This window comes from Ambystoma mexicanum, chromosome 1q (genome assembly GCF_040938575.1).
Source record: "Ambystoma mexicanum isolate Mex_15411 chromosome 1q, UKY_AmexF1_1, whole genome shotgun sequence".
Lineage (NCBI taxonomy): Eukaryota > Metazoa > Chordata > Amphibia > Caudata > Ambystomatidae > Ambystoma > Ambystoma mexicanum.
Window position 1 is genome coordinate 1,331,500,884 of NC_090922.1, and position 23,649 is coordinate 1,331,524,532.

At 45.5% G+C, this 23,649-nt stretch overlaps 1 protein-coding gene across 4 annotated transcripts in view; it reads right to left on the reverse strand.

Annotated features, from left to right (window-relative positions):
- Positions 1–23,649, reverse strand: part of PRPF38A (pre-mRNA processing factor 38A) — a 130,017-nt gene that overhangs the window by 31,542 nt on the left and 74,826 nt on the right. Inside the window, exons 8-9 of one of the 4 annotated variants that reach the window (XM_069642192.1) lie at positions 11,644–11,744; positions 3,868–3,916 (exon numbers count right to left, since the gene is read on the reverse strand). In XM_069642192.1, the coding sequence (XP_069498293.1) occupies positions 3,868–3,916; positions 11,644–11,744 (150 nt within the window). The remainder of the gene's footprint in view (positions 1–3,867; positions 3,917–11,643; positions 11,745–23,649) is intronic. The other 3 variants (XM_069642193.1, XM_069642191.1, XM_069642190.1) reach the window with 3 other exon arrangements.

Sequence of the window (23,649 nt, forward strand, 5' to 3'; positions counted from 1 at the left end):
CCCTGCAGCACTCTATAGGAAGATAGTGTGTGCTGGGTCTATGAATTTAAAAAGACTAGTAAAGTCAATTTAACTTACTTACTCTGGGAAGTAGTAGTTCATCCCAGAGAAAGCATTTAAACCTTGGGAAGTCAAAAGGACATGCTGTGTCACAGCACTAAAGGTGCAGTGTGACAACAATAAAAAGATGATGCCTATGGAGTGATCTAAAACTCCATAATTAAAGAACACAAGAGTAAAACGCACATCAAAAGACATGAAAGAGTGGGGGGAAAAAAGGTTCACACTCCATGAAAAAAAAAAAAAAAATCAAGTCCTCAAAATCCAGCAAAGTTACTGGGGTCTCTAAGGTGAAGGGAATAAGCACATTTTTGAGAATTCTCACTAACGGGCCCAAATCAGAGTAATTTCAATGTTCTGTAACTGGTTTATGAAACTAGTTTCCACGAGGAGTCCTCATCTAAGGCTTCACAATGGGAGAGTGAACAGAACGTTACCGCTGAAGGACCCTCAGGGCCACAATGTCCTGAATCACTGTTTTCGTGAGCGCAAGAGAGCAGAGTGCTCGGGAGAGCAAAGGGCGCGACCAAGAGAGTGGCGAGATGGAGGGACAGCACGACCAAGAGAGATTGCATGAGAGAGACAAACCACGACCGGCCGCATGACTCTGGTGCCCTCCATAGACAGAATGAATAGGTAGAGGCCTATGGATAGTTAGACAAAAAAAAAAGCCTCCAGTTTTAACCTACCATTTGTTAGGCAAAATTGTATGCAGTAACCCTGTGGGAGACTACACCAGTCTTGTCCTCTTGGTATTAGGTAACCCACCTATTGGTTACGGTCTGTACTGGACAAGTTTGCAGAGCGACTGAGGAGCTAGACTTCTCAAGAGGGGTAAATGTGAGCTGTAGAGCTGTAGCATCGAAGTCCACACATACAAGTAACCAGATAACACACAAGGTTTTCTAGTAAAATAATTATTTATTTAACTGTCAGTTTTAAATAAGCCTTCTTTTAAAAGGGCAATATGCAACAATCAAAATACACTTCATAACACACTCAGATTTAGAATAAGCAAGTAGATACTCAGATGCTGACAATGCACTTCCTAAACCCTGAGGTGACTTCAATTACTAGGCAGTATTGGCATTTATATATCATTTTTTGGTACTTAATACATTCTGAGGTTGTGGAAAAGGGAAAGCTTAGGGAAGGAAAAAGGTTACAGGTTCTCAGAGCATGCGATTACTTTTCAATCTCCCAATGAAGTCAAGATTAGATCTTTCTCAGCCATAAAGGTTACACTTATGCACTACCTATGAGGGACAGTTAGAATCAAAGTCAATGTGTCAGAAGTATCTGCAGGGAGCCAAGTCAATTTGAACAATATCTATGGAGCGGAGGCAATTCTTTAGATAGCACAAATGTCTTGCACAATGTTGGAGAGCTTGGTGTCCCGACGAGCCGTTGATCTGCACAGTTGTCTAGCGTTTCCTCACTCTTACTTTCTGTGCTTATCTAGTTGTAAGACTTGTTATACAAATAAGACGGAAGAATAATTTGGGTGGGTCTATGGAGTATGCATCTCCATGACCATCATTTTTTACATTTTATATGCCAACATTTTAAGGCTTTTTTTGCCGTGGGTATCTGATTTGTTACGATAAATGTTATTTTGTTATATTGTATTGAGGTCGACACTGTTTAGTTCAGTTGATTAGCGGTTTACATTGCTTAGTATGCTGTTTTAAGTTATTCACCATTTAGGTATTTTTTTTTCAAAAGTACATGTTTAAATTTTAGATTATGTGTAAAGTTTATTGATGTAAACTGAATCACATTAAATAAATTATTGTTGGAGAGTTTGCAAAGAATCACTGTTGGGCCACAAGCTGTTGAGCTTGTGAGGGTCAGAGCTGAGAACAACTCTGCTAAAAGCAACTACTCCAAGTCCTAAGTGAGAAGATGCAAGCTACAGACAAAAGAGGTAAGTAGCCCTTAGTCAGCACAGTACCTTAGGTTTGAAGAAAAGGATCCAGCTGCCTTCTGTTCTGGTTGCAGTTTTGTAGATCCTGGATTCCTGGTCCTCAGTCGTGGGGACAAGAGGGAGGACGTCTGGAGGACTCCTAGGCTGCAGTCTGAAGGTAGCCGGCGGCTACGGGCTCTTTACAGATCAGCAGCACTTCGCGGTTTTAACTACCAGCAAATCGAACCACTGTGGTTGTTGGACAATTAATGGGCTTCCCTTGCTTCTGGAGTCCAGCACTCTGGAGAGGTGACTCTGGCTTGGGCCATCCTGCTTCGGGAGGGTCCTCGTTATCTTCCTGTAGCTCTGGCCCGGCTTAAAGACTATGCACTAGACTATGGATTTCTCGACCCCTGGCACTCGGTTCCAGCAGCTACAAAGAAGTTCAGCCAGTTAGTCTTGAGGTTAGTTGGTCCCACCAACCCAAGGGAAGAAGTCATCCGTTCCGGGGCTTCTCTAGTCGATTCGAAGTTAGAGCTTCAGCCCTGAAGCAGGGCTTCACCGGGCAGTTCAACGGTGCAGCAAGCTTCTCTTGCAGTTCCTTTGTCGGATGTTTCGTCCAGTGGTCGACTGCCTTCAGACCAAGAAACGTTGCCTTTTATGCAGGTGTCTCCCATTCATTCACAGCCTAGCTGTCACTCACACAGCAGGGTGGCTGTCCTGCAAGGACAGCCAGCCAATCAGCACTGGGTGCATTCAAGTAACCAAGGAGACTAAGGACTGGGAGTTTCGGGCACCTGCTTCATTTCCTGCCCTGCCAGACACACTGGAGCCAGAGGCGGGTTTCAGCACTGAAGCCCGCCAAAGGCAAAACGAACAAAAAGGGTTAAACCTAGTTTGGTGCGCAGAGTAAAACCCAAGACAGACCGCACAAGAAAGAAATGGCGAAAAAAAAAAGACGGGGCCATTTTGACAAAATGGGCACCAATGAGTGCACTACTGTAGCTGAGGGTTCAGCCTGCGTAGAAACGCACAATGATAGGAAAATTAAACCACTGCTACCAGCCATTTAAAGTCATGAGGGTAACATAAAAAATGTTCCATGAGTAAGTAGGAAAAGGGGCTACTAAATAACCCCCCAGCACTTCCACATAAGATGGGTGTACTGGACCTACATAGGAGAAACACGCAAGTACAGTCAATTTCACTTTGCTACTCTTGGGAACAGCAGTTCACCCAAGAGAAGGTATTTAAACCTTATGATAAGTCCAAGTGACTTATCTGACACTGCACTGAGGGTGATGTGTGTTGCCATCATACAAAAGGTAGGTGCCTATGGAGTTCGTCATTCTCCAAAACCAAAGAAACAGAGTCCAAATCAGATAAAAAAAAATACATGAGTGAGAAAACAGTCTCTCTCACTCCAGGATAAGAGTCCTAAAGTCCAGCAAAGCAAAAGAGCTGAGGGTCTGCAAGGGTGAACTGAATTTGCACAGAAATGAGAATTCTCCCGAACACCATTAAAAGTTGCAGTTGGCCCCAACAGCTAGGTTTACATGCGAACTATAGCCTTGGGGTTAATCTATGCCAGTAAGACCACCACCAAAGGCCAGATATTAAAAAGGCTGGTAACCGAAACAAAAGGAAGCAAAGCCAATGATCCAGTATTTAGATTTGCCTACAACATGCCAACAACTCATCTCTACACTTCTATACCATTCAGTTTAACCCATGCGTTGCACCACCAAAATGAGCCAAAATAAAGTGCCTTTTCCCATGAACTGAAAGAGGGGAAATAGGAAGACAATATCTTTGTGGCATCTAATTACCACAGTTTAGTGACATTGTTGACAGTGAGACAATTTAAGATCTTTTCATACGTCTTATTTATAGCCCCTTACCTTTCTGGCGATTTAGAATGACTTCTGCGTCTGTGGCTTCTATGATGCCCTGAAAATAAAAATACATTTTAAATCGACACCCAGGAAACAGTTCTAGTTTTAAACAACCAAGTAAATAGTTCAAACGTTAAAAACACCTTACAGTTTCTTTAAAAACAAGTTGCTCTTCTGTTTTAGCCATAAGTCGCTAACCTTCAACTGAACAAGTGTTTGAAAGTAAATTAGCATTTTCAGCTGACAAGTAGTTCCGTTGTCCCATTTTATGGGATCCCCTAAAGATTAAGATGTTTCCTGTTGGTGTTCTTAGCTCTGACCATTTTTGTGGCCAGATAGACTTCCACTGAAGTGACAATGCCACTGCAACCAGTTTGTAAGAGTTTATTTGTATACTTATCACTGAATCTCTGTAACTCCCCTAAGGGCTCACATTGACCCCTCTTGAGATAAGCCTGGCTGATCAACACGCTACCAAAACTGTGTAGTACAAGCTTACACCAAAGGTTGGGTTTCGTATACCTGTAGTCAGAGTTGTTTGTAGTGTTCCCAGAGGGTACTGCATGCAAACTTTGCCTAACAAGCACGTTATAAATAACCCATTACAATTACTCCTGAACCGTTGGTTTGCCCTGTGAAGCCCTGCTGCAGTGTTAAATCTCCAAAGTTGCCTCGACTAGAGAAGCCCTGCAAGGACTACTTCTCCCCTCGGGTTAGTGGGACCAATCAACCCCAAAGCGAACGCGTCTGGACATCCTCTTGAAGCTGGCTGTACTTCCATTGCTGCTGCAGGAACCGATTGCCAGGGAGAGGAACACCAGGATCGAGTGCATCGTTTTTAAGTCAGACCCCGAGCTCCACGAAGATCCCCCGGACTCCCACGAAGCAGGACTGACCAAGCCTGAGCCACCTTAACAGAGTGCTGGACCCCAGATGCGAGAAAAGTCCATAAGGTATCAGAGAACCGCAGTGGTGCTATTCGCGAGAAGCTGAAACTGCGAGGTGCAGCTGATCTGAAGTTTGCCCACTGCTTCCGCTGACCTTCAATTCGTAGTGCAGGAGTCCTTAGACGTCCTCCCTTTTGTCTCCATGACTGAGGCCCAGGAACAACAGGATCTGCCATACTACAACTGGACCAGAAGCCAACTGGAACCAATTTCTTCAGACCTCAAGTACTGTAAACTAAGGGGTTGCTTACCTCTTGTTGTGTAGCCTTGCTAGCTCTCAGTCGAGACTTGTCTTGGTTTTTGATTGATTGATATTTTATTTCTATCGCGCTCGTACACAAGTGATTCAGAGCGCGACAAGGCAAGGGAGGCGAACAGGGGAGAACAAAACAGCGATCTTAGTAGGCCCAGTGACATTGAGAACGCGCAAGTGCATGGGAGAGGGGGAGGGGAAAAGTGCACGGAAGGGGGGGGGGGAGGTGGAAAGTGTGAAGCAGAGGAGAAACAGATAATAAATAAATAATAAAGGCAACAAACAGTGGTAATGCAGCCAGCAATTTGCAAGTGCTAGGTTTAAGGCAGCACACAGGGTAGGTCTGATAAGTGCAGGAAGAAAAAGGGGGTGCTGTATGGGTACAGATACAGAACCCAGTGCAAGGGGTGGCCCAGAGGTAGTGCGGGAGGGTGGCTGGATTAGCAGGTACCTGGGCCCAAAAGACACAGGGTGGCCAGGTACACGGTGCCAAGAGAACAGATCGGCGGGGGAGCGAAGGCAGAAGAAAAAAAGGAAGGTCTTGAGGTGCTTCCAGAACCGGAGATGGTTCTCCTCAAGTTTTAGAGTGGCAGGGAGGCCGTTCCAGAGGGAGGCCCCAGCTGAAGACAGATCTACCCCCAGCTCGTTTCTTAGAATAACGACTGACCCCGAGTGAGTTGGAGGTAGAGGAGCGAAGAGCTCGAGAGGGGGGAGGTATTTGCAGAGGGATAGCTGAAGGTATTTTGGACCCAGGTCCCAGAAAGCCTTGTGGACAATGCAGAGGGTTTTGAATGTAATCCTTGCATCCACTGGGAGCCAGTGGAGAGTTTTCTGAGCTGGAGATACGATCGCAGGGCTTGAGCCCAAGGACAAGTCTCGCAGTCCTGTTCTGGATTAGTTGCAGAGGGCGGAGAGTAGAGGCAGGTAGATTTAGTTAGAGGCTGTTACAATAGTTCAAGCTAGAGAGAACCAGAGCTTGAGATACCATGAGCTTCTGGGGGAAGGAGAGGAAAGGCAGAGTACCTCTGAGGAGGTGCAGTCGGAAATTTGACTTTTTAGAGACCTCAGATGTGGGTGGAGAAGGAAAGGGTGGAGTCAAAGATGACCCCGAGGTTCTTAGCCTCGCAGGTGGGGGTTTGGAGGAGGGCCAAGGTAGGCCGGCCAGAGAGTGAGCGGAAAGGATGGTGAAGCTGCGCCGATGTGGAGGATCTCTGTCTTGCTGACATTCAGACAAAGATCATGTGTCGTCAGCCTAGCACTGGAAATTTGAGCAGAAAATGGCAGTGCAGTGGGCGAGAGTTGCCAGGTATTGGTTGAAAAGCCAGGGCGAGAGGTTAGACCCCTGGGGAACACCACAGGTAGAGAGGAAGATAGATGAAAGGAAGGACCCAAGTTGGACCGGGGAGGGTCGATCTGAGAGGAAAGAGGTCAGCCAAGCCGCTCTGTGATACCCAGGTTTTCACGGAGAGATTTGAGCAGGATGGTATGGTTGACCGTGTCTAAGGCAGAAGAGAGATTGAGGAGGATGAGGACAGAGGGAATGTTAGAGTCAAGGTTGGTGAGCAGATCTTCATGGATGTTTAGGAGAGCAGTTTCCGTGCTTCTGGCAGCTCTGAAGCCAGACTGGTGGTCATAGAGACAGCCAACAGAATTGGAATGAAGGTTAACCTGAGAGATGGCCAACTTTTCTAGGAGTTTGCCAAGAAAGGGAAGAATGGAAATTGGGCGATAGTTAGCTGGACAAGAAAGATCATTGTTGCCATTGCAGAGTTGCTTGCAGTTATACCCCTCACAAGCCTAGCTTGTGGCCCAACAGTGATTTCATTTTCTACAAAGACTTCTAAAACAGTGTGCAAGACTTTTTTACTTACCTACCAGAAGTGATTCAGCTCACCTAGACTTTTGCTCATTTAACATTGGCTGGCCTGGCTCCCTGAAAGCCTCTTCTAACCTCTGACTTTGTGCTTTAACTATCCCTCAACAAAAGTCACATTCTATACCGTGTGTAGCTGGGAAAGGGTCAATTTACTTTGCATTGGGGATGGGGGGGGGTTCAAAAGTACTTACCCGCTTAAGAATATTTGTTAACCATTGCTTTATTCCCTCAACTTTTCCCTTCAACACTAATAAATGTGCCACCTCAGGGTGTAGGAAGTGTGTATGTACCATCCCAAATGGTACCTATTGATTTATTGAAACAGAGTGATTATTTTTGAAGTATATTTTTGTGCTACATATATTTGCTCCCTTCTAAAGAGGGCTTATTCAACTGACTGTTAAATTAATAAATAAGTGTATAATCAAGAAACCTTGAGTGTGTTTATTTGAACTTGTTTAGTACATGCTTATACCAAAGGCTGGGTTAACTATTGTCAAGAGGACAAGGCTGGTGCATATAATATTGTCTAACAAATTGGACTTTTATGCAGGAAACCAGTCTATCAAACAGCCTTGCAACATTCAAACTTGGGTGTTGTGTTAAGGAGAATTCTTAATAACGTGCCAATTCCCTTCACCTTAGAGACCCCCAGCAACTTTGCTTGATTTTGAGGACTTGATTTTTTTACCTGGAGAGAGAGAGTGGCCCTTTTTTCCCCCCCACTCATGTATTTTGATGTGCGTTTTACTCTTGTGTTCTTTGATTATGGAGTTTTAGACAACTTCATAAGCATCTTTTCATGTGTGCCAAACAACACCCTCACCTCAGTGCAGTGACACAGGGAAACATTTTCAGGCTTTCCCAAGGTTTAATACCTTCTCTCTGGAATAAACTACGGTTTCACAGAGTAAGTAAAGTGAAATTGACTTTACTAGTCTTTTTAAATTCCTAGACCCAGCATAACCTAGCTTACAATAGAGTGCTGGAGTGGTTGCCTAGTATCCCCGCTGTATAGATCCTCATGTAGCAGTCAAATGCTACCCTTTTCAATCGAAATGTCTGATGGCAGTGGTTTTACAATGAACTACCATGATTTTTCCTGACCGCGAACACCGGTAGCGTTAAATCGTGGGAGCCATGTTTTTCAATATGGCATCCGAGCCCCCTTTGTTTAAACAGGTCCCGTTCTTTTTTTGCCATTTCTTTATGGAAAGGCCCTTCTAGAGTTTTGCTCTGCGCACCAAACCAGATTTGGTCCCTTTGTTTCATCGCCTTTAGCGGGCTTCAGGACTGAAGATCGCCTCTGGCGCCCGAGTGTCTGGGGTAGGCAGGAAGTGAAGGAGGTGCCCGAAACTCCCTGTGCTTAGTCTCCTAGGAGACCCAAATGCACTTTGGAGTGATTGGCTGGCTGACTCTCCGGCAAGGACAGCCACCCTGCTGGGCAAGTGGCAGCTAGGCTGGAATGAATGGGAGGAAACTGGATAAAAGGCAAGTTTCTTGGCTTGAAAGGCAGAGTCGACCACAGGAATGAAAGAACCGAAGACGAGCTTGAAGAGGACGGCTGCTGCAACTCCTGGACCTTTGTTTTGCCCGGTGAAGCCCTGCTGCAGGTCCAAATTTCTAAGTTACTCTCGACAGAGAAGCCCTGCAAGGACGACTTCTCCCTTTGTGTTGGTAGGACCAATCAACTCGTGTCAACCGCTGGGCTGGGACCTCAGGGCCTCTGGCCCTCGCCACAGAATTCCTGCAAGGCCCCAAGGGCCCAATCATGACCCTCTCAGCTGTCCTGGAGCCAGTCCTGGTGCTGTTGGCGCCAGGCTCATACGGCTGGTAGAGTTTCCATTGGGGAATGGACCAATATGGCTGCCCCCACAAGGATCAACGTGGAACTGCATCATGCAGTCTAGCATCCATTGCATGGTCTGCCCTGAAGGCACCTGGGATACCTGCTGGCTATTTAAGCCACGCCCGAGCTGAGGCACGCACTTCACGTTCTGCACTTGCAGCGTGACGTTCACCAAGACCTGCTTGCAGCATCCTTGGCCTGCATCTCCGGGGTAAAGAAGAAGAACACTTATTCACCCTTACCTGTTCTGCCTCCAGCTCCTCGATCAATCCGGAACCTTCCTGGAACTCATCTTCCACTAGTAACATCCTAGAGAGGAGAGACCAGAAGAGGACAGTTAGTAAGCCTTCATCTTCCGATTCCATCGCCTCCTTACTTACCGAAGCTCTCCTGGAACTCCATCGCTGACCGGACATCTTCCATTCTACGCTCCACTTCCATCTGGCCACATTTCTTCCAGGAACAACTCGGCAACCTGCAAGGAAGGATAGCACAGGTTAGCCTATTTAGAAGACGCTCATCGCTCCGCGCATTCTCTTACCTACTCGAGCACTGCCCTCTCCATTTGCACGACGTCTGCATCAACGAGAGAAGGAGTAGGTCAACAGGGTGACAACCATTGCGGACACTTATTCTTAACAAGACTAAAGACTTACCTCAAGAGAGGGAGTCGCAGTCGGCCTGGACTCCCGGGCCCACGTAACTCAGCGGAAAGGTGCCCAACCACGATGCGCCCCTGCACAGAACAGCAGGACGGAGAGCGTACCTTATCGAAATACATGATCAGAGAAGCTCCAGGAGGGTGTGGGGCGGGGGGGGTGGGAGGTAGGTCACAAGGGGACACTTGGGAGGCGGGCCCCAAGAGATGGTGTTGAGGCTAAAACTGAACTCCTGTCTTCCAGACTAAGCCCACGGCAGCGCGGGTTCCCGGGGGAGGTGCATCCGTCCCAGAAGCGCTCCAGACCAGTCGGGTGGCGACCCTGTGGATACAAGGTGACCGTTACAACTACCCGTAAGCCACCTGGATACCATTCTCGGAGCTGGGTGTATTTTCTTCAGAGTGCTGCAGGAAATCAAATAACCAGGGAGGGGAGGACACCAGTTTGTGTGCTTTACTACAGCTACCGGAATTGAAGATTTACCAAGTGCCAGCTTTTCGACCAGTCCCAGTGCAGGAGTCCACAGACGTCCTCCCTCTTATGCCCACGACTGAGGCTCAGGAACAGCGAGATCTGCAGGAACTGCCAGGAACAAGTCTTCAGCTGCATCTTTTTCTTCACTTGAAAGGTACTGTGAAAAGATACAGACTACTTAACTCTCGTGCCGAAAGTGCTTGAAACTTTCACAACTAGCAGGCCTAATCAACTTGTGACCCTACGTATAATTCTTCTGCTTACAAACTACTTCTAAGAGTTTCTACAGAGACTTTACTGTTTACTTGCCAGAACCGTTTTTTTCTTTTCCAAGACTCTAGCCCACTGACTTTGGCCTATTCTATTGAATTGGATAGACTCTTCTGGTGAACTTAAAGTATGTGCACTGTCTAGGAAATTCTAATTCTTTTATGTTATGAACCTATTCCTTTTTGCTCCTCCTTCAAAGTATTCTGAATGCCATTTTGCTCCTCCTCCAAACTAGTTTAAATGCCTCCAAAACTTAAGGAGTATAGTATTGAAGTGTATTGATGTATGATATTTAACTGCCTCCTTCTATAACTGACTGGAATAAAATAAGTGTTTAACCAAGAAACCTTGAGTGTAAGAGTTTATTTGAATACTTGTGATTGTAGACCTCTGTGTAACATCCTTACAGCTCACATTCACTCCTGAGATAAGCCTGGCTGCTCAGCTCCGCTACCAAACACACTGTGGTACAGACTTATACCAAAGGTTGGTTTGGCTTACACCTGTAGTCTTAGTTGTGTGTAGTGGTCCCAGAGGGTAATGCATACAAGCTTGGTCTAACAGGTTGGCAATCCTTTCAGGACAAACACCCTCCCAGTTTCAAGTGGAATCTCGCACTCAGACTGGAAGACAAAGGACTGCAGAGTTTTGGACTCCTTCCTCGCATCCTAACTTCACAGCCACTCAAGCCTGGGCAGGGAGTCCCGCCAAAGATAAAAAAAACACAAAGGAATTTCCCATCCTGGAGGTCAGGACAAGGAACAAGAAAGGACAAGGAACACTATAATGGTGAAAAACAAGACGGGCCATTTTAGTAAAATGAGCACCCATGGGTGTGATATACGGAAAAAGAATGCACCATTTGAAATCAAAATGTTCTGGGGTTGACACAGGTCAGGAAGATTTATCATTACTATAAAAGTCTTATCTAACATTTTGTTCAGGACCATCATTCTTTTTATGCAACGCTATACAAGATCTAGTTAGTTTGTAATTCAGCATCATTCAACTAACTGGCAGCTCATACTGTCAGTAATGGTAAAGTTCCAGTTAAAGGAAAGCTGGAAAACAAAGCCTGGAGTCCAGCTAACCAAAGGGTTGGGGCTGGCAGAATGGCTTTAAAAAGAGAAGGCAGCCAGAAAGTTTTGTTACCTGGCCTTTGTTCTCCATATATGGCTCTACACAACATTAATTGTTTATCCAACACCAAAGGGTCCCCATTACTGTTGCATAATGGAGCTTTTAACACTTTAAAAAATAAATAAACATGCATATAAATGTAACGAGTTAAATACCCCAAAAATAACGAATATCCAAATATTTTATGGATTCAGAAATTACAACAAGCTATTCTAGATATGAAAAAGGAAAATCTGTCTCCCTTTTCTGTAATTGAAACAAAGAATAACTAAAGTGGTACAATGCAGAAAAAAAACATAAGATTTACAACATACCAGGCGATTTCGATCTAGAACGATGACGTCTCTCTCTGGAACGACTCCGATGTCGGCGTGGACTTTTGCTACGATGGCGTTCGCGACGAGGTGATGGGCTGCTAGGAAAACAAAATAAATTGGCATCCAGTAAGGTACACAGAGAAACTTGTTTGAGTATACGCATTGTGAGAATGGTTTGTGTAATGCAGGATAGGTGTATATTTCACAACATCATTAAATGTTTCTCCAAGAGAAGGATCTTGAAAATCTAAGCAACTGTTGATCATTAGACTTTAAATTGAAACAAAGAACTTACTATAATTGCAGAATATTCTTTAATGCATAAGATGAAGTACCAAAATCAAAACCGTTAGGGGAGTTTTCCTAAAGTCTACCAACAGGTGACACTATTGGATAAGTCTGTACTGCCAAAAGGTTTGGTAGAATGGCAGAGCAGCCAGGTTAATTTTATGAGGAGGATGCAAGCTATAGGTAAGTACAATGAACTCAGTAAATACATAGGCCCAAATAAACTCTCACTTTTAGTTACAGTAAAATATAAATGTATTTTATATACACAAAGCAAAGGTAAGTAAATAGTATTTAGACTGACCAACACAATAGCAAACATCAGCAATACTTTTTCATACTGAAATGCACCAGTCATGAACCCAGTTCAATGATAAATCAATTCACTTCTTAAAGTCACTCAAACAATGTTCTGTTGTCAGGATAAAGGGTTATTCAGCAGTAGCAGCAGCAGTCGCCACATAATACTTGGTAATACTTTTCAATGATTTCAAATGGAAGGGGTGCAAAGTCATTTGCAGTAGCAGAAAAGGCCACAGGATACTTCAATTACTTTAATGTAGGATTAGTGGAATGAAAAAAAAGGACCTTGGAAAGGACTTCCTATAGGTGCACAAGTATTAGGCAAGGGCGAAAACCCAAACACCCGATACAGCACTCCAGTCACATAGGAGCGACACTTTGGCTTGGTGTAAGTACGACCTTGAGCCCAACTGTACCTTATGAGTATCTAAGAAACATAGGAAAGAATCCAGTCGCAGCAGTGGATCCAGTCTCCTGTTCCTTGGTCGTGGTGACAGAAGAAGGGAATCTGGAAGGGATGTCGCAGCGGCAGTCACGAGAAAGGGCCCTCAACAAGGAGTCTTTCTGACTCCCACGTCGGTATGCAGTTTCAATGCCTTTTCACAAGCTCCAACAGTGAACACTTACCGCCCAGTAAATCCACCTCGATTGCAGTCCTACACACTGTTGAGGGGACTTTGAGGAGGCGGGTCGTTAGGGAGAATTTTCATTTCTGTGCTAAATTCCTCCCACCTTAGAGACTGTTGAGGAGAAATCTAATTTCTGTGCTCATTTCCTTCAACCTTGGAGACCCCCCAGCTCTTTTGCTGGACTTTAGCACTTTTAATTTTAACCCTGGAGTGAATGAGACCTTTTACTCTTGTTTTTTTTACCCGATTTGGGTTATACGTCTCCTCTGTTTTTGGAGTCTGACAAACTCCAAAGGCATCTGCTAGTTATGTGGTGACACAGTACCTTCAGCGCAGTATCACAGGGAAATCCTTTAGATTTCTCATAAGGTATGAATACCTTTTCTTGTGTGAACTACTGTTCCCAAGATTAGTAAAGTTAAATTGACTTTACTAACCTTTTCTCTTTGTAGGTCCAGCACACACCATCCATCTTATGTGGAGTGTTGGGGGATTGCTTTGTAGCCCCTTATCCTACCTACTCATGTAACATTGTTATGTTACCCTCACTACTTTAAATGGCTGGTGGCAGTGGTTTAATTTTCCTGAATCCTGATATATACTGATTATATATCCTGAATATACTGAGGCTGAATCCTCAGCTGCAGTATAGCACCCATGGGTCGCCATTTTCTCAAATTAGTCCAGGCCTTCTTTTTTCTCAATTTTCTGTTTGTGAGGTCTTTCTTGGGTTTTACACTGCGCGCCAAGCTAGGTTTGAGCCCTTTGTTCGTTTTGCCTTTGGTTGGCTTCAGTACTGAAACCCACCTCTGGCACTAGTGTATCTGGAAGGGCAGAAAGTGAGGGAGGTTCCCCAAACCCCCCTGTCCTTTGTCTTTAGGAATGCCTGAATGCACCCAGTCCCGATTGGCTGCCACCCTGCTGTTTGAGTGACACCTGGGCTGAGCATGAATGGGAGGAAACCTACTTAAAAGGCAAGGGTTGAGTCGACCACTGGGAAGAACTCAACGAAGAAACCATGAAAGGAGCTTGCGGCATCCTCCTGGACCTTTGAATTTCCTGGTGAAGCCCTGCTGCTCTGCTGAAACACCTTTTTCAATTCAACAGAGAAGCTCCAGAAGAGACGACTTCTTCACTTGGGTTAGTAGGACCAACTAATCCCGAGACGAACTCCACTCGACCATCTCCCCCGACTGGCTGCACTTCTTCGCTGCTGCAGGACCCGCATGCCAGGGATCGAGAAATCTGTAGTCGAGTGCAGAGTCTGTGATCCAGCCAGATGCTCCAGGAGTCTCCCCAGGGCCTTCAAGAAGCATGACTACCAGAGCTATAGTCCACTCACCAGAGTCCATGGCTCATGGAGTGAAGGCATCCCAACCGGTATCCAAGATCCACGGTTGAACAGTTTATCGAGCGCTGAAACTGCGTAGTGCCGCTGACCGAAAAGAGCCTGTACCTGCCGCCGACCTCCCAATTGATGCCGCAGGAGTCTTCCAGATGTCCTCCCTCTTGACCCCACGACTGAGGCCCTGGAACCCAGTGTTGGGGATATTTCTCAGAAATGTGCTCATTTCTCTCTACCTTAGAGACCCCCAGATCATTTACTGGCCTCTAGGACTTTTAATTTTTACCTGGAGAGAGCGAGACCCTTTTTCCCCACTATCTGATGTATTTTAATGTGATTGTAACGGTTTATTTCTGTTTTTGGAGTCTGACAAACTCCAAAGGCATCTTTGTATATTGCGACACACAGCACCTTCAGTGCAGTGGCACAGAGAAGTCTTTCAGATTTCCCAAGGGTTTAAATACCTTCTCTTGGATAAACTACTGTTTCCAAGAGCAGTAAAATGAAATTGACTTTACTTACATTTGTAACTTTCTAGACCCAGCACACACTACCTCATAATAGAGTGTTGGAGGGGTTACTTAGTATCTCCTATGTCTAGCTTTTTATGTAACATTTTTATGTTACCCTTTCCTCTATGAATGGCTGGTGGCAGTGGTCTACTTTTAACTACTGGGGTGTGCATTGACCGCGGGTTGCGTTCACAGCTGCAGTAAAGCACCCTTGGGTGCCATTTTTGTCAAAATGGCCCGGTCTTTGTGTTAGGCAGAAACCTGTGCAGTTCCCTTAGGGACCACTGCAAAAGGCTTAAGACTACAGGTGTTGGCAGTAAGCCCAATTGGTAGCAGTCTGTACCACCCAGATTTACCTGGTAGCTGTGGCTGAGCAGCCAGACTTCTCTCAAGAAGAGTTACAGTATATAGAGTATACAAGATAGGTACCAAAATACAGTAGCACAAGCAAACACTCACCAGAGCTTTGGTATCAAGTATATAATTATTTAAAGACACACTTACTCTAGCACTATTATTGTAAGCAAGTTCAAAAACAAAGTCACTATTAATATATATACATCCCTTATTAGACAAGTCTTAGTTAACACCACTTATTTCCAGACAGAGGTGAGCGCTTAAATAAAGATGGCACTCCAATAAGTTAAGAAAAAGGGAGGTAAAAGGCAGAAATTAGGAAAAGCACACAACACAATACTTTAGAAGCACCCAGCAAGGCAGGAAAGTCAAAGTCTACTTGTGAGCAAAAAGTTCAGAGGCCAGGTTCCCTCTTGGGGAGAGTAAAACACCAATGTGCCCAAGATCACACAGTTTAAAAGGCTTGGAAAGTCTTGCAGAGAGTTTAAAAAGGAATCGGTTCAGCTCAGAAAAGTTCAGTTAGCCAGCCTAGGGCCAACCCAAGTGGTAAGTTGAGGATTTAAGAGACACTCCACACAGACCGTTGTGAGGGAGGCCAGGCGGACACAGTACCTTGAAAGTGGAGAGAATCCTCCAGCAGGGGCAGTTCCTGGCAGCGGGTGCAAGTCGCGTCGTCGTCCAGAGGAAGAGATGGTCTCGACATGGAGGAAAGCTGAAGGTCGTTGCACTGCCAGGGAAGAAACCAGCCGCGGAGTTCTCCGGTTAAAAGGTACTACCCTTTTATTTGCGGTAGTGGAAAAACGTGGTATCCCGGTTGCCGGGGTACTTGGCACAGGGAAGGCGGCCACAAGATGATCCAGGAAGGCAAAAAGGCGGGCAAACAGGTCATCCCCACCAGTCAAAGGAAGAAGACTCTTCGGGATGAACATCTCCTCTGTCGGTTCACCAAGGCTCCACCGGTGGTGTCGTCGTTGCAGGTCGGGTCAGCTTCTCCCTCTTCGGATTCTTTGGTCCTGTGGCGACGTCTCAAGTCCCAGTCCCCAAAACCCTGCTTTTATGCAGCAAACCCCCATTCATCAGTCCTAGCTGTCACTCAAACATGCTAAGTGGTGAGCCGGGCGGCTCACCACTGGGCCAATCACACAAGAGTGCAACTTGAGTTACCAAGGCAACTCAGTCCAGGGTGCCTAAACCCCCTCCCACACCCCCTGTGGTACCCAGACAGAGTGGCACCACTTTTGGAGGCTTCTGTGGGGAAGCCAGCCAAAAAGTGGAACAAAGGGCTCGACTTGGGTTGGAGTCACAGAAGCAAACAAACGCCATTTTGGAACCGAGTTCTGGCAAAAAATACCAACCGGTGAATTAATATTAAATAAATAAACCAGCGGTATGTTTGAGGCTATGTTAAAAAGTATTAGCCTCGAACAAAGGAAAATCCCATAGGAATATATTTGCGGTTGAATATAAAAAGTAGTTTCCACTGCCACCAGCCAAAACTCACTCAGGGGGGACTGGACAGTGCCCCCTCGAACAACAGACCCAGGGGAAATCGAATTGCCCCTACCAGTACGCCCACAATATGATGGTTTGTACTGGTTTTGTTCACAATTTAGGACTAGTAAAGCCAATGGTGACTTTACATGCCCTGGGAGACAGTAGTCAGTCCCAGGATACGGAGTCTATGTTTGGGGGTCACTATGACACCCCTGTGTTACGGCACGGAGGGTGCTGTGTAACACATACCAAAAACACATGTAGCCCTATGGAGTAAAAGACCCCATAGCCCATAAAACACATACAAAGTCAAAGGATATCTCAAATCATGTCTAAGAGTGGGAGAGTCTCACTCTTAGCAGGAGAAAAAAATAAACCCCAAAAAATCCAGCAAAGCTGCTGGGGGACTCACTAGGTTTGGGAAATTAGACTTAACAGAGAATTCTCCCTAACACTTTTTTCTCCATTTCTTTGTGGAAAGGTCCTTCTTGAGGTTTACTAGGTGCGCCAAATAAGATTTGCTCCCTTTCTTAATTTTGTCTTTGTCAGGATTCACGAGTGAAGCCTGCCTAGGGCTCCAGGGTGTCTGGTGGGGGCAGGAAGTGAGGTAGTTGCCCGAAACTCCCTGTGCTTAATCTTCTAGTTAACTGGAATGCACTCTCAGGTGATTGGCCGGCTGGCAGTCCGGCAAGGACAGCCACCCTGCTGGGTGACTGGCAGCTAGGCTGGAATGAATGGGACAAATATGCATAAAAGCTGAGGCTTTTTGGCTCGGAAGGCAGAGCCGACCACTGGACGAAGGAATCCAAAGAACCTGAAGAGGATGCCTGCTGCAACTCCTGGACCGTTGGTTTGCCCAGTCTAGCCCTGCTGCTGTGCTGAAGCACCAAATTTGTATACCACAGAAGCCCCTGCAAAGACGACTTCTCCCCTTGTTGGTGGGACCAGTCAACTCCAAAGTAAGCCACCTGGACATCCTCCCGAAGCTGGTTGCACTTCCACTGCAGTTGCTGCTGGTGCTTTACTGCAGCTGTGAACCGACGAGCCAGGGAGAGTAACACCAGTTTGTGTTCGTTGATTTTAAGCTGGCCAAGAGCTCCAGGAAGATCCTCCTGACTCCCAGGAAGCAGGACTGACCGAGCCTGAGCCACCTCAGAGTGCTGGACCCCAGAAGCAAGGAAAGCCCATCTTGACAGCCAGGAACCGCAGTGGTGCTATCTGCAGTAGAAGCGAGAAGCTGAAACAACGAAGTGCCATTTGTTTGAAGATTGCGGGTTACGGTCAGTGACCGTCCCATTGCAGTGTAGGAGTCCCCAGAAGTCCTCCCCCTTGTCCCCACGACTGATGCACAGGAACACCAGGATCTGCAGAGCTGCACAGGAACAGAAGTCATCTACTGCATTTTTCTTCTAACTAAAGGTACTGTAAAGTCTGAGCGAACTTACCTCTCACTGTAGAATTGCTTGCATATTCTACTACTCACAAGTCTAACAGCTTGTGGCCCTACATTGATTCTTCTTTTTCTTCATAGACTTCTAAAGCATTGTGCAAATACTTTTCTTACTTAACTACCAGAAGTGCTTCAGCTCACAGTCTTTGTCCATTGACTTTGGCTTAGCCTGTTTCACTGAATGACTTAGAAAGGTCCAGAAGGATTTGCCTGCTTAAGAATATTTGTGATCTCTTGTTTGTTCTAATAACCTTTTTTTTGACACTCATCTCAGTACTATTCTAAATATCAACAGTAATATATCAATGTCCACAGTGTCCTAGCTACTATCACCACCTGAGGGTGTAGGACGTGTGTATGGCATCCCCAATGGGCGTTTGCTGATTTAGAAACTAAGTGTGTATTTTGAAGGTGTGTGTGTGTGTTGGTAGTATATTGTTCCCTTCTGTAGAAGGCTTATTGAAATGACCAGTAAATATATTAATTGTTTTATCAAGAAACCTGGTGTATAAGCATTTGTTTGGATACTTGTCACGGTTAAGCTTAGTGTAAACTCACTACAGCACACATTGACCCCTCTTGAGATAAGCCTGGCTGCTCTACCACACTACCAACCTGTGTAGTTCAGACTTATACCAAAAGGCTGAGGTGGTTTTAGTGCGGGCTACTAATCCAAATCTCGACCTAACACCCAGGATCTGCATCACTGCAACCAGACAGAAGCCAGCTGGACCACTCACCTTCTAACCAAAAGGTACTGTTCTGACTTGGGGTACTTACCTCAGTGCCTTTAGCTTCACTCTTCTCAGTTGAGACTTGCAGTAGCTACTTTTCTAGAGTGGATTCCAGCTCTACCATTCACAAGTATAACAGCTTGTTAGGGAGAATTCTCAGAAATGTGCTAATTCTCTTCTACCTTAGAGATGACCAGCTCGTTTTGCTTGACTTTAGGGCTTTTAATTTCTAACCTGGCGAGAGTGAGACCTTTTTCCCACCCATGTATTTTCCTGTGATTTGGACTCCGTTTTTGACTTTGGAGCCTGACAAACTCCATAGGCATCATCTTTGCAATGCGACAGCACCTTCCGTGTAGTGGCCCAGGGAAGTCTTAGATTTCCCAAAGGTTTAAATACGTTCTCTTGGTAACACTACTGTTTCCAAGAGCAGTGAAGTGAAATTGACTTTACTTACATTTTGTAACTTTGACCCAGCACACACTATATTACCATACGGTGCTGTAGGAGTTACATATAGCCCCTGTGTCTAGTTTCTCATGTAACATTTTTATGTTCGCCTTTCTTCAATTAATGGCTGGTGGCAGTGGTTTACTTTTTGATAGCATTCTATGTTTTTACCTCGGACTGCAATTGCAGCAAAACACCTATGGGTGCCATTTTGTCAAAATGGCCCCAGTGTTTTTTGCCATTTCTTGTTGGAAAGGTCCTTCTTGAGATTTATTCTGTGCACCAAACCAGGCTTGGTCCCTTTGTTCGTTTTGTCTCTGGCGGGATTGACAAGTGAAGCCCGCCTCTGGCTTCAGCATGTGTGGTAGGGGCAGGGAGGGAGGGAGGTGCCCAAAACTCCCTGTGCTTAATCCCCTTGGTTACAGGAATGCACCCAAAAAGGTGATTGGTCACCCTGCTGTGCGAGTGATAGCTATATTGTGAATGAATGGAAGAAACCTGCTTAAAAGGGGAGGCTTTTTGCTTGGAAGGCAGAGTCGACCACCGGACAAAGGAATCCAAAGAAGAACTTGGAGGAGACGCTTGCTGCAACTCCTGGACCATTGGTTCTCCCAGCAAAGCCCTGCTGCATTGCTGAAGCTCTGAATTCACCTCGACCAGAGAAGCCCTGTAACAGACTACTTCTCCCCTTGGATTGGTGGGACCAATCAACCCCAAAGCGAAATCGTCTGGACATCCTCTCAGAGCTGGCTGTACTTCCATTGCTGCTGCAGGAACCGACTGCCGGGGAGAACACCACCAGAATAGTGTGTCTCGTTTTTTTAAGTCGGACACGAGCTACAGAAAGTTCCTCCGGACTTCCATGAAGCATGACTAACCAAGCCTGAGCCACAACAGAGTGCTGGACCCCAGATGCGAGGAAAGCCATAAAGGTATCCGAGAACCGCAGTGGTGCGGTTTGCGAGAGCCGCGAGGAGCTGAAACCACAAAGTGCAGCTGATCGGAAGTTTGCCCATTGCTGCCGCCAACCTTCCATTCGTAGTGCAGGAGTCCCCACAACTGAGGCCCAAGAACACAGGATCTGCAGACCTACACAGAACAGAAGCCAGCTGTATCCAGTTTTCTTCAAACCAAAGGTACTGTAAAACTAAGGGGACTTACTTCTTGTTGTGTAGCCTTGCTAGCTTTCAGTTGAGACTTGTCTTGGTTGCCCTTGCAGAGTTGCCCCTCACAAGCCTCCCAGCTTGTGGCCCTACAGCGATTTCATTTTATTCAAAGATTTCTATAACATTGTGCAAGACTTTTACTTACCTACAAGCAGTGCTTCAGCTAACCTAGACTTTTGCTCAACTAACATTGGCTGTCCTGGCTACCTGGAAGACTCTTCTTACCTCTAACCCTATCTTGGAGGAAAGGCAAAGCACAAAGTTAAACTACTTTGCATTGGAGGGTTCAAACAGTTTCCATCATTTTTATTCCCTCATCTTTTCCTTTTGACACTAATCTCAGTATTGCCCCAAATGTGCCAGTGATAAATGAATGTACAGTGTCCTAGTTATTTAAGCCACCCGAGGGTGTAGGAAGTGTGTGTGCCATCCCCAATGGGTATCAACTGATTTAGTGAAACGGAGTGTGTGGACCCCACTTAAGATAAGCCTGGCTGCTCAGTCACTCTACCAACTTGTGTAGTACATGCTTATACCAAAGGCTGGGTTAACTATTGCCAAAAAGACAAGGCTGGTGCAGTCTCCCACAGGGTACTGCATACAATCTTACCTAACAGTAAGTAAGAACTTTTTTTAACTGTTCACTCTTAGAGTTACAGTTACCAACCAACTTTTTACAAGTAACTTTAAAACACTTATTTTCTCTTCTAGGCAAAAGGCCCAATCCCTTAAAAATGTTTCCCTTATTCTTGGAGCATGAGTGTTCTCAGTGGCAGAAAGGGGGGTGGGGGAGTTACTAGGATCTAGAGGCCAACAGACAGTGTCAGAATAGGTTCTTAAGTAGCAAAAGTCAGGGTTCCTCAGGAAGACTGGGCAAACAAGTGAGTAGAGTTAGAAGAGGGTCCAAGGGCTTCGCAGAACACACCCTAGCAGGATTCTAGCATTGGGACTAGGTGCACTGGATGAGAAGCCTCCATCACAGAAAAAAACCCATAGCTACACAGAAATCCTAACAGACTTAAGGTAAGTACATACCCAAGTCAGCACAGTACCTCCGCATTGAAGATTTTGGCAGCAGGAGGACTTAAGGAACTGCAGCCAAATACCCAGTCAGTGGATTCCTTGTCATTGTGACTGAAAACAAGACCTCAGAAGGAACTTTGCAACAGGGATCAATGGAGAAGTGTTAGGTAAAGATTTGGGGGGGTAGTACCCTTTGGGTGCACCAAAACAACCTTCAGCCTCCTGGCAATAGGACCCAACCTTTGGTATAAGTCTGTACTACACAGGTTGGTAGTGTGTTGAGCAGCCAGGCGTATCTCAAGAGGGGTCAATGTGAGCTGTAGGGAATTTACACAACGATTTACAGCTACAAGTATCCAAATAAACACATACTCAAGGTTTCTTGATAAAAAACAATTACTTATTTACCGGTCATTTGACTAAGCCTTCTTTAGAAGGGAGCAATATAATAGCAACACACAAATACCTTCAAAATACAGTTTCTAAATCAGCAAACACCCATTGGGGATAATACACAGACACTTCCTACACCCTCAGGTGACTTCAATAGCTAGGACACTGTGGACGTTGTTATATTACTGTTTAGCATTTAGAATAGCATTGAGATGTGTCAAAGGAAAGGTTATTAGAACAAACAAGAGATCACAAATATTCTTAAGCAGGCAAATCCTTAAGGCCCTTTCTATAAAAGTCATTCAGTGAAACAGGCTAAGCCAAAGTCAATGGGCAAAAGTCTATGTGAGCTGAAGCAGTTCTTGCAGGTAAGAAAATTCTTTGCACAATGCTTTAAGAGTCTTTGAAGAAAGTGAAGAATCAATGTAGGGACTCAAACTGTTAGACCTGCGAATAGTAGAAGATGCAAGCAACTCTACAGTGAGAGGTAAATTCTTAGACTGTACAGTACCTTTAGATATAAGAAAATGCAGGAAATGACTACTGTTCCTGTGCAGCTCTGCAGATCCTGGTGTTCCTGTGCCTCAGTCTTCCTCAGTCTTGGGGACAAGAAAGAGGACTTCTGGGGACTCCTGCACTGAAATGGGACGGTCCCTGACAGTAACCGGCAATCTTCAAACAAGCGGCAATTCAGTGTTTCAACTCCTCACATCTACCACACATAGCACCACTGTGGTTCCAGGCTGTCAAGATGGGCTTTCCTTGCATCTGGGGCCCAGCCCTCTGTTGAGGTGGCTCAGGCACGGTCAGTCCTGCTTCCTGGGAGTCCAGAGGATCTTCCTGGAGCTCTTCGCCAGCTTAAAAGCAATGCACACTGGTGTTCCTCTCCCTGGCTCTTCGGTTCCAGCAGCAGTGGAAGTGCAACCAGCTTCGAGAGGATGTCCAGAAGGCTTACTTTGGAGTCGATTGGTCCCACCAACTCAAGGGGAGAAGTCGTCCTTGCAGGGGCTTCTGTCGATACGAAAGTGAAGTTTGAGCACAGCAGCAGGGATTCACCGGACAAACCAAAGATCTAGGAGTTGCAGCAGGTGTCCTCTTCAAGTTGTTCCTCGTTTCCTTAGTCTAGCGGTCGACTCTGCCTTCTGTTAGCCAAGATTGTATGCAGTACCCTTTGGGTGCACTACAACAACCCTGTCCTCCTGGCAATAGGAACCCAACCTTTGGAATAAATCAGTACTACACAGGTTGGTAGTGTGTTGAGCAGCCAGACCTATCTAAAGAGCTGTAGGGGAGTTGCACAGATTCACAGTGACAAGTATTCAAATAAACACTTAGAAAAGGTTTCTTGAATAAACAATTATTAATTTATTTATAATCAGTCAGTTAGAATAAGCCTTCTTCAGAAGGGAGCAATATACCAGTAACACTCAAATATACTTCGAAACACACTTTAGAGTTTGTCAATAATATGACACAACAAGAGATCTTACAAATAATTCTCAAATCAGGTAAGTACGTTTGTAAAAACCCCCAATGCAAAGTTAGTTAACCCTTTCCTGGAAGAATACCAAACACATTCACAGAGGGAAGAAGTGTCATTCAGGGAGCCAGGCTAAGCCAAAGTCAATTGAGCAAAAGTGTAGGTGAAACTGAAGCACTTCTCAGAGGGAAGTCAAAGTCTCGCACAATGTTTTAAAAGTTTTTGTAGAAAGAAGATTTCAAAGTAGGGCCACAAGCGGTTTAGGCTTGTGAGGTAAAGAAGCTATCAGCAACTCTACAGAACAACCACAACAAGTCTCACCAACAGAAGACAAGTGTAGTTTCACAACAAGATGTAAGTTCTCTCAGACTTTACAGTA